We start from the raw sequence: 11,494 nt of genomic DNA on the forward strand, positions 1-11,494 counted from the left end.
CTTGTTACTTCTGCAAACACACTCATTGTCACTGGCGCATTTGGATTTTAGCAACATGTCCTGGTTGGGGGAACACCTGGACTACATCAATCTGCACCTAGTATAGTAGTGAGCAAACCATATCCTTTTCCTCAGGCCAAAAGCAAGGTGAAATACTGCCAGTCATTTGGAATATGATCACAGACCCACAAGGGGTGCATTTTAAAAGGGCAATTGTAGGAATATGACAAAACTACAAGTGTAGTGTTACGCAGGTCTTCATCCACTCAGGACCCTAACTGAGCTATGCAATACTTTGTCTCAGTGTATAAACAGTTATCAAGTATAACATTTTCCATTGAGTTGGGACGAGTTCAAACCAGACAGAAAATATGCTTTAAAACACAGCAACTCAATGGTTTTTAATGGGAGCAGTGTGTTGGAGGAGGGCCTAGGGCTGTGCTGTCCGTCAGAGGAGTTGCAAAGACATCGCCGTCCACCATTTACAGAATTATTTCTCCCCAACGCACGGCTGACTCGGGCATGAGTTTCAGTCTCCCCACCACACCCTCGGGCATGAGTTTCAGTCTCCCCACCACACCCTCGGGCATGAGTTTCAGTCTCCCCACCACACCCTCGGGCATGAGTTTCAGTCTCCCCACCACACCCTCGGGCATGAGTTTCAGTCTCCCCACCACACCCTCGGGCATGAGTTTCAGTCTGCCCACCACACCCTCGGGCATGAGTTTCAGTCTCCCCACCACACCCTCGGGCATGAGTTTCAGTCTCCCCACCACACCCTCGGGCATGAGTTTCAGTCTGCCCACCACACCCTCGGGCATGAGTTTCAGTCTCCCCACCACACCCTCGGGCATGAGTTTCTGTCTCCCCACCACACCCTCGGGCATGAGTTTCAGTCTCCCCACCACACCCTCGGGCATGAGTTTGTCTCCCCACCACTACCTCAGTTAAATGCACTCTGAAGCAGACCCCAGAAAACTGAATCAAAAACCCACCTCCAGTCAACTTAAGTCTCAAGGCATCAAAATATCTTGCTTTTTATTTCCCAGAGGTCTGAAGTTAGTAAGAAGACAATGGATACACTCAAAAGATGAGCCGATCAACTTATATGTCCCACTGCCTTAATACTGTACACAACAGTTCAATTTAGAGTTTGAAAAATGGTCAAGTGAAGCGTTTTTTTTTGGCCCTGACAAATAATTACTATAAATAAATGAGCAAACGTAAACACATTACAGTTAACTTTTGTTGTTGCTATGCATTAACGTTCGTACATTTTCATTTATTCATTGTAGGTCCCCACATAAATAAGAATGATTAAAAAAAAGGGCAAAACAAGAATCTGTATTAATTTTTTAAAGCAGCCATAATTGTAAAAGGTTTTGAGACGGGTCATTCCACGACCCGGTACACCTGCATTTAGTTAGCAAGTTACAAACCAGCAGCAATTTCTGTCTCTTTACCAAACTATTTCTTAATCATAAGAAATTAGTGTGATGACAACTGTTCTTCCAATTTAAACCACAAATGAAAAGAAATGAAAAAACAGAACCATCTATGGGATTATATCTGTCTTGTAAATCAACTACTGCATTTTCCTTCTTGATTGATTCCTAACAAAATAAAAACTCTTCCCTTCGGTGTGTTTCACCACCTCAGAAAAACGAAACGACTCTCAGCCCTTAAAGAAAAGACAAATCGTAGGGGCCCAGTTGCAACACATAAAATAAAAGCATATTTCCAATACTCCCCTCATCAAGATATCACCTATCTGACTGAATTGGGCAGGTTTCCAGTTATACCATATCGTTTCTTCAGTGAACACCTTGAGGAACGAAGGACAGAGGAAAGGATGTGTATGAATTCATGAAATAAAACAATGTTCTGTCTGCACTTCCTAGTCCAACTCCACTGGATACAGAACAAAGAACAGCAGCCTACTGGCTCTTTATACTGTAGTCTATGGGACAGGGAGGCTGAGTGATAATGGGCTCTATATACTGTAGTCTATGGGACAGGGAGGCTGAGTGATGCTGGGCTCTATATACTGTAGTCTATGGGACAGGGAGGCTGAGTGATAATGGGCTCTATATACTGTAGTCTATGGGACAGGGAGGCTGAGTGATGGTGGGCTCTATATACTGTAGTCTATGGGACAGGGAGGCTGAGTGATGCTGGGCTCTATATACTGTAGTCTATGGGACAGGGAGGCTGAGTGATGCTGGGCTCTATATACTGTAGTCTATGGGACAGGGAGGCTGAGTGATGCTGGGCTCTATATACTGTAGTCTATGGGACAGGGAGGCTGAGTGATGGGACCATGCTGGGCTCTATATACTGTAGTCTATGGGACAGGGAGGCTGAGTGATGGGACTATGCTGGGCTCTTTATACTGTAGTCTATGGGACAGGGAGGCTGAGTGATGGGACTATGCTGGGCTCTATATACTGTAGTCTATGGGACAGGGAGGCTGAGTGATGGGACCATGCTGGGCTCTATATACTGTAGTCTATGGGACAGGGAGGCTGAGTGATGGGACTATGCTGGGCTCTATATACTGTAGTCTATGGGACAGGGAGGCTGAGTGATGGGACTATGCTGGGCTCTATATACTGTAGTCTATGGGACAGGGAGGCTGAGTGATGGGACTATGCTGGGCTCTATATACTGTAGTCTATGGGACAGGGAGGCTGAGTGATGGGACTATGCTGGGCTCTATATACTGTAGTCTATGGGACAGGGAGGCTGAGTGATGGGACTATGCTGGGCTCTATATACTGTAGTCTATGGGACAGGGAGGCTGAGTGATGGGACTATGCTGGGCTCTATATACTGTAGTCTATGGGACAGGGAGGCTGAGTGATGGGACTATGCTGGGCTCTATATACTGTAGTCTATGGGACAGGGAGGCTGAGTGATGGGACTATGCTGGGCTCTATATACTGTAGTCTATGGGACAGGGAGGCTGAGTGATGGGACTATGCTGGGCTCTATATACTGTAGTCTATGGGACAGGGAGGCTGAGTGATGGGACTATGCTGGGCTCTATATACTGTAGTCTATGGGACAGGGAGGCTGAGTGATGGGACTATGCTGGGCTCTATATACTGTAGTCTATGGGACAGGGAGGCTGAGTGATGGGACTATGCTGGGCTCTTTATACTGTAGTCTATGGGACAGGGAGGCTGAGTGATGGGACTATGCTGGGCTCTATATACTGTAGTCTATGGGACAGGGAGGCTGAGTGATGGGACTATGCTGGGCTCTTTATACTGTAGTCTATGGGACAGGGAGGCTGAGTGATGGGACTATGCTGGGCTCTTTATACTGTAGTCTATGGGACAGGGAGGCTGAGTGATGGGACTATGCTGGGCTCTATATACTGTAGTCTATGGGACAGGGAGGCTGAGTGATGCTGGGCTCTATATACTATAGTCTATGGGACAGGGAGGCTGAGTGATGGGACTATGCTGGGCTCTATATACTGTAGTCTATGGGACAGGGAGGCTGAGTGATGGGACTATGCTGGGCTCTTTATACTGTAGTCTATGGGACAGGGAGGCTGAGTGATGGGACTATGCTGGGCTCTATATACTGTAGTCTATGGGACAGGGAGGCTGAGTGATGGGACTATGCTGGGCTCTATATACTGTAGTCTATGGGACAGGGAGGCTGAGTGATGGGACTATGCTGGGCTCTATATACTGTAGTCTATGGGACAGGGAGGCTGAGTGATGGGACTATGCTGGGCTCTATATACTGTAGTCTATGGGACAGGGAGGCTGAGTGACGGGACTATGCTGGGCTCTATATACTGTAGTCTATGGGACAGGGAGGCTGAGTGATGGGACTATGCTGGGCTCTATATACTGTAGTCTATGGGACAGGGAGGCTGAGTGATGGGACCATGCTGGGCTCTATATACTGTAGTCTATGGGACAGGGAGGCTGAGTGATGGGACTATGCTGGGCTCTATATACTGTAGTCTATGGGACAGGGAGGCTGAGTGATGGGACCATGCTGGGCTCTATATACTGTAGTCTATGGGACAGGGAGGCTGAGTGATGGGACTATGCTGGGCTCTATATACTGTAGTCTATGGGACAGGGAGGCTGAGTGATGGGCTGGGCTCTATATACTGTAGTCTTTGGGACAGGGAGGCTGAGTGATGGGACCATGCTGGGCTCTATATACTGTAGTCTATGGGACAGGGAGGCTGAGTGATGGGACTATGCTGGGCTCTATATACTGTAGTCTATGGGACAGGGAGGCTGAGTGATGGGACTATGCTGGGCTCTATATACTGTTGTCTATGGGACAGGGAGGCTGAGTGATGGGACTATGCTGGGCTCTATATACTGTAGTCTATGGGACAGGGAGGTTTGAGTGATGGGACTATGCTGGGCTCTATATACTGTAGTCTATGGGACAGGGAGGCTGAGTGATGGGACTATGCTGGGCTCTTTATACTGTAGTCTATGGGACAGGGAGGCTGAGTGATGGGACTATGCTGGGCTCTATATACTGTAGTCTATGGGACAGGGAGGCTGAGTGATGGGACTATGCTGGGCTCTATATACTGTAGTCTATGGGACAGGGAGGCTGAGTGATGGGACTATGCTGGGCTCTATATACTGTAGTCTATGGGACAGGGAGGCTGAGTGATGGGACTATGCTGGGCTCTATATACTGTTGTCTATGGGACAGGGAGGCTGAGTGATGGGACTATGCTGGGCTCTATATACTGTAGTCTATGGGACAGGGAGGCTGAGTGACGGGACTATGCTGGGCTCTATATACTGTAGTCTATGGGACAGGGAGGCTGAGTGATGGGACTATGCTGGGCTCTTTATACTGTAGTCTATGGGACAGGGAGGCTGAGTGATGGGACCATGCTGGGCTCTATATACTGTAGTCTATGGGACAGGGAGGCTGAGTGATGGGACTATGCTGGGCTCTATATACTGTAGTCTATGGGACAGGGAGGCTGAGTGATGGGACCATGCTGGGCTCTATATACTGTAGTCTATGGGACAGGGAGGCTGAGTGATGGGACTATGCTGGGCTCTATATACTGTAGTCTATGGGACAGGGAGGCTGAGTGATGCTGGGCTCTATATACTGTAGTCATTGGGACAGGGAGGCTGAGTGATGGGACTATGCTGGGCTCTATATACTGTAGTCTATGGGACAGGGAGGCTGAGTGATGGGACTATGCTGGGCTCTATATACTGTAGTCTATGGGACAGGGAGGCTGAGTGATGGGACTATGCTGGGCTCTATATACTGTTGTCTATGGGACAGGGAGGCTGAGTGATGGGACTATGCTGGGCTCTATATACTGTAGTCTATGGGACAGGGAGGCTGAGTGATGGGACTATGCTGGGCTCTATATACTGTAGTCTATGGGACAGGGAGGCTGAGTGATGGGACTATGCTGGGCTCTATATACTGTAGTCTATGGGACAGGGAGGCTGAGTGATGGGACTATGCTGGGCTCTATATACTGTAGTCTATGGGACAGGGAGGCTGAGTGATGGGACTATGCTGGGCTCTATATACTGTAGTCTATGGGACAGGGAGGCTGAGTGATGGGACTATGCTGGGCTCTATATACTGTAGTCTATGGGACAGGGAGGCTGAGTGATGGTGGAGGGCTTTTCAGGTGGAGGGCTTCTTCAAAAGGTAACATGGGTAATTTAGTGAATGTTTAGCGAATGGAAGTGGTTGGTTTTACCCCCTACGACCAAAGTCTGAGGTCACAGCGACTGGAACCCCTGAATTCCTTTGGACATAAATTATATGGCATTGACTTTAAAACCAAAAAATTCAACAACCGCTTTCTTGTGAGTAACTACTGTAAGTTATGTTTTTGTATGTGTGTGTGGTGTGTGTGTGTTCCGAGGGCTTCTCCTGTGGAGTCGTCTCAGGGTAGACGGCGGTCCTTCTTGGTTAGCAGGTAACACTGGATGGTTCTCAGGCGGTCCTTGGCAGGGGCAAACTCTGGCTGCAGCTCCAGAGTGGACTCATACCAGCGCATGGCCTTCTCAAACTCCTCCTGGAGACAGACACACATTAGCATTCTTCAACACCCACCTGACACGCAACCAGCATAAGATTCCACACACAGACTTACCAATACCAGCATAAATAACCCGCTTCACAACCACTGATATTTGAAGGGAATTAAGGACCTGAACCAGACCTGAACCAGACCATTCATGGCCATGACAACAATGCCGGTCCATTCCCATGGCGGTGGGCTCACCATGGCGATGTAGACGTTGGCGAGGGTGAAGTGGTTGACAACGAAGTGTGGGGCGATCTCCACAGCCATGCGGGCCACGGTCAGGGCGTCCTCCCACAGCCGTGCGTTCTGGAAGATGTTGGCCAGGCTGATCAGAGGTACATCCTGAGAGGGAGAGATACCGAGTTATCACACAGCACTATAGCACAGGGTCATGTTCAGCAGTGCACACTGTAGAAAAACGTTTTGCAAAGGAAAACAAACGTGTGTTATTATTGGGCATGTCCCAGTCCGTGTTACCTTCATGTGGTGCGGGGAGTAGTGGAGGGCTTGGCGTAGGCAGTCGATGGCCCTCTTGCCCTGACCTTTCACCCTCCAGTAGAGAGCAGACATGCTGGACAAAACCCACGATGTCTGGTTCTGCTCAGGAGAGGAGAGACTTTCATTTGTCTGCATGATTTTATTGATCTTTATACTGCCGGGAGATGCTGTGATTTGGGGGATACAGGGTTGTAGAATAGCCTGACAGACAGCTACCACCTCCACAAACACGTACCTTCTCCAAGACCTTGGCGATGCGCGTGCCCACCTGCTCAAAGGACTGAGAGGAGAACTTATCTTTGCCCAGATTCTGTAGAACCTGAATGACAAAAGGAAATCTGGTTGAGGCTCACGGCAGAACAGTGAAATGATGCAGACTCCCTCCGTCCGTCCCCTCCCTCCCTCTCCGAGCCGACTCCCTCCCTCCGTCCGTCCCCTCCCTCCCTCTCCGAGCCGACTCCGTCCGTCCCCTCCCTCCCTCCCTCTCCGAGCCGACTCCCTCCCTCCCTCCGTCCCCTCCCTCCCTCCCTCTCCGAGCCGACTCCCTCCCTCCCTCCGTCCCCTCCCTCTCCGAGCCGACTCTCTCCGTCCCCTCCCTCTCCGAGCCGACTCTCTCCGTCCCCTCCCTCTCCGAGCCGACTCTCTCCGTCCCCTACCTCTCCGAGCCGACTCTCTCCGTCCCCTACATCTCCGAGCCGACTCTCTCCGTCCCCTCCCTCTCCGAGCCGACTCTCTCCGTCCCCTCCCTCTCCGAGCCGACTCTCTCCGTCCCCTACATCTCCGAGCCGACTCTCTCCGTCCCCTACATCTCCGAGCCGACTCTCTCCGTCCCCTACCTCTCCGAGCCGACTCTCTCCGTCCCCTCCCTCTCCGAGCCGACTCTCTCCGTCCCCTCCCTCTCCGAGCCGACTCTCTCCGTCCCCTCCCTCTCCGAGCCGACTCTCTCCGTCCCCTCCCTCTCCGAGCCGACTCTCCGTCTCCTCCCTCTCCGAGCCGACTGTCTCCTCCCTCTCCGAGCCGACTGTCTCCTCCCTCTCTGAGCCGACTGTCTCCTCCCTCTCTGAGCCGACTGTCTCCTCCCTCTCTGAGCCGACTCTGTCTCCTCCCTCTCTGAGCCGACTCTGTCTCCTCCCTCTCTGAGCCGACTCTGTCTCCTCCCTCTCTGAGCCGACTCTCTCTGTCTCCTCCCTCTCTGAGCCGACTCTCTCTGTCTCCTCCCTCTCTGAGCCGACTCTCTCTGTCTCCTCCCTCTCTGAGCCGACTCTCTCTGTCTCCTCCCTCTCTGAGCCGACTCTCTCTGTCTCCTCCCTCTCTGAGCCGACTCTCTGTCTCCTCCCTCTCTGAGCCGACTCTCTGTCTCCTCCCTCTCTGAGCCGACTCTCTCTGTCTCCTCCCTCTCTGAGCCGACTCTCTCTGTCTCCTCCCTCTCTGAGCTGACTCTCTCTGTCTCCTCCCTCTCTGAGCTGACTCTCTCTGTCTCCTCCCTCTCTGAGCCGACTCTCTTGTCTCCTCCCTCTCTGAGCCGACTCTCTCTGTCTCCTCCCTCTCTGAGCTGACTCTCTCTGTCTCCTCCCTCTCTGAGCCGACTCTCTCTGTCTCCTCCCTCTCTGAGCCGACTCTCTCTGTCTCCTCCCTCTCTGAGCTGACTCTCTCTGTCTCCTCCCTCTCTGAGCTGACTCTCTCTGTCTCCTCCCTCTCTGAGCTGACTCTCTGTCTCCTCCCTCTCTGAGCTGACTCTCTCTGTCTCCTCCCTCTCTGAGCTGACTCTCTCTGTCTCCTCCCTCTCTGAGCTGACTCTCTCTGTCTCCTCCCTCTCTGAGCTGACTCTCTCTGTCTCCTCCCTCTCTGAGCTGACTGTCTCTGTCTCCTCCCTCTCTGAGCTGACTCTCTGTCTCCTCCCTCTCTGAGCTGACTCTCTGTCTCCTCCCTCTCTGAGCTGACTGTCTCTGTCTCCTCCCTCTCTGAGCTGACTCTCTGTCTCCTCCCTCTCTGAGCTGACTCTCTGTCTCCTCCCTCTCTGAGCTGACTCTCTGTCTCCTCCCTCTCTGAGCTGACTCTCTGTCTCCTCCCTCTCTGAGCTGACTCTCGTCTCCTCCCTCTCTGAGCTGACTCTCTGTCTCCTCCCTCTCTGAGCTGACTCTCTGTCTCCTCCCTCTCTGAGCTGACTCTCTGTCTCCTCCCTCTCTGAGCTGACTCTCTGTCTCCTCCCTCTCTGAGCTGACTCTCTGTCTCCTCCCTCTCTGAGCTGACTCTCTGTCTCCTCCCTCTCTGAGCTGACTCTCCGTCTCCTCCCTCTCTGAGCTGACTCTCTCCGTCTCCTCCCTCTCTGAGCTGACTCTGTCTCCTCCCTCTCTGAGCTGACTCTCTGTCTCCTCCCTCTCTGAGCTGACTCTCAGTCTCCTCCCTCTCTGAGCTGACTCTCTCTGTCTCCTCCCTCTCTGAGCTGACTCTCGTCTCCTCCCTCTCTGAGCTGACTCTCTCCGTCTCCTCCCTCTCTGAGCTGACTCTGTCTCCTCCCTCTCTGAGCTGACTCTCTGTCTCCTCCCTCTCTGAGCTGACTCTCTGTCTCCTCCCTCTCTGAGCTGACTCTGTCTCCTCCCTCTCTGAGCTGACTCTGTCTCCTCCCTCTCTGAGCTGACTCTGTCTCCTCCCTCTCTGAGCTGACTCTCTGTCTCCTCCCTCTCTGAGCTGACTCTCTCTGTCCCCTACCTCTCTGAGTTGACTCTCTCCGGTGTAGTGTATGGCGGCGCGGTTGGCCACGCCAGCCAAGTGGTCCAGGGTGTGCATGCTGGCAGCCAGGTTGGCGTTGCACAACGGCTCCACCGCAGGCTCCTGGAGTGGAGTGGTAAAGTCGATGTGTTCCGTGATGCTGCGGAGGGAGGGTGGAAACCAGAGAACAGCGAGGGAGGGGGGGAAATAACTTTAGACATTTTTCTAATTAAAGTGTGGCTTTGGATGTTAAGAGGATAGTTGAACATTTTGGCTAAATAAATATCTACTTCCCCAGTCAGATGAAGTCATGGTTACCAAGGGTATGTGTATGTGTACAGTGTGAAGGAAGTTGAAGGTAGTTTCATGCTAGATGCTACAGTAGACTTCTAGTCACTGGGCTAGTGAGCTATGGCTCCAGATATGACCTTGTTCATACGGCACACAGAGACATACAAATAGTATCCAAGAGTCCATCTTAACAGTGTAAATATAAAGACCTTAAATCTCCAACTATCCCTTTAAGTCCTAATAAATTGATTCCCAACTGAGTCCAGTGGCAGTCAACATTTGAGTACTTTATTAGTTAGTAGAATCAGCTGTTAGTGCAGGGTTGGAACAATGTGGACTGGGAGGTATTTTCCCCAGGGGAGGGTTGGGAAACCACTGTCACACTCACAATATATATAGTTATCTATGAGATAGCCAGACAGAGTTCAAAGGTTGAATTTACAACACTGTCCTAACCCCGTACACAAGACAGACAGAGGTCAAAGGTTGAATTTACAACACTGTCCTAACCCCGTACACAAGACAGACAGAGGTCAAAGGGGAAGGTTGGTACTGACTCGATGTTCTTGGCAGACACGGCCAGCCAGGTACTGGCCACGGTGGTGAGGTCTACCCTGCGTGTTCTCTGGCACTCCTCTGGCCCCGGCCAGCCCAGACTGGTGTAGTCCCTCCATCGCCCTGCGCGTGCACACACACACACACACAAATCAGTACCCTAGAGGCACAAACACTTTCTTAGTATGGTTTAATGATGACTAAGAGAACTGTCTTTATGGGAGAATCTCAATTGTATTTCCTTGATTCCTCGCATCCTTCTCAGAACCCATTGGATGTTAAAGTCAGAGGTCCCTCCCAACTGGCCTTCTTCTCCAATGGGTTTTGAGGAGGCGGCGAGAGGACACGAGGAGTCAAGTAAATACAATTGAGATTCTCCCTGTGAGTTTGTCTGTGAGCATGCAGGCTGTTTATTACCCGAGGGCCCAGGGGACGGGATGGTGGGGCCGCTGATCTCCAGGACAGAGTGGCCTCCAGGGAGCAGTGTCTCCCCCTGCAGGCTGTCCTCAGCACTGCCCCAGCCCTCGGGGCTATCCGCCTTGGGCTTCCTCACACGCTTCACCTGGAACGTGATCTGTGGAGGACCAGGGACACAGAGAGGGGGGGATGTTGGGCTGGGGCCTGGCTACTGTTTGGACAAACATTTTCATACATCATGGTAGTTACTCAGTACATGTACCACTCAGCCCCCTGTCTCTCTATAGTACATCATGGTAGTTACTCAGTACATGTACCACTCAGCCCCCTGTCTCTCTATAGTACATCATGGTAGTTACTCAGTACATGTACCACTCAGCCCCGTGTCTCTCTATAGTACATCATGGTATTTACTCAGTACAGGACATGTACCACTCAGCCCCCTGTCTGTCTATAGTACATCATGGTAGTTACTCAGTACAGGACATGTACCACTCAGCCCCCTGTCTGTCCCTATAGTACATCATGGTAGTTACTCAGTACATGTACCACTCAGCCCCCTGTCTGTCTCTATAGTACATCATGGTAGTTACTCAGGACATGTACCACTCAGCCCCCTGTCTGTCTCTATAGTACATCATGGTAGTTACTCAGGACATGTACCACTCAGCACCCTGTCTGTCTCTATAGTACATCATGGTAGTTACTCAGTACATGTACCACTCAGCCCCCTGTCTGTCTCTATAGTACATCATGGTAGTTACTCAGGACAGGACACCTACCCACTCAGCCCCCTGTCTCTCTATAGTACATCATGGTAGTTACTCAGGACAGGACACCTACCCACTCAGCCCCCTGTCTCTCTATAGTACATCATGGTAGTTACTCAGGACATGTACCACTCAGCCCCCTGTCTCTCTATAGTACATCATGGTAGTTACTCAGGACAGGACA

At 51.4% G+C, this 11,494-nt stretch overlaps 1 protein-coding gene across 3 annotated transcripts in view; it reads right to left on the reverse strand.

The window, feature by feature from the left end:
• Positions 1-4,148: 4,148 nt before the first annotated feature.
• The window catches only part of ttc17 (tetratricopeptide repeat domain 17), a 23,737-nt gene continuing 16,391 nt past the window's right edge, over positions 4,149-11,494 (reverse strand). For all 3 annotated transcript variants that reach the window (XM_045708170.1, XM_045708169.1, XM_045708171.1), the window contains 7 exons: positions 10,541-10,697; positions 10,126-10,246; positions 9,278-9,437; positions 6,804-6,887; positions 6,548-6,667; positions 6,269-6,412; positions 4,149-6,058 (listed from right to left, as the gene is read on the reverse strand). In XM_045708170.1, the coding sequence (XP_045564126.1) occupies positions 5,927-6,058; positions 6,269-6,412; positions 6,548-6,667; positions 6,804-6,887; positions 9,278-9,437; positions 10,126-10,246; positions 10,541-10,697 (918 nt within the window). In that variant the 3' untranslated portion in view covers positions 4,149-5,926. The remainder of the gene's footprint in view (positions 6,059-6,268; positions 6,413-6,547; positions 6,668-6,803; positions 6,888-9,277; positions 9,438-10,125; positions 10,247-10,540; positions 10,698-11,494) is intronic.

This window comes from Salmo salar, chromosome ssa26 (assembly GCF_905237065.1).
Source record: "Salmo salar chromosome ssa26, Ssal_v3.1, whole genome shotgun sequence".
In the NCBI taxonomy this organism is placed as follows: Eukaryota; Metazoa; Chordata; class Actinopteri; order Salmoniformes; family Salmonidae; genus Salmo; species Salmo salar.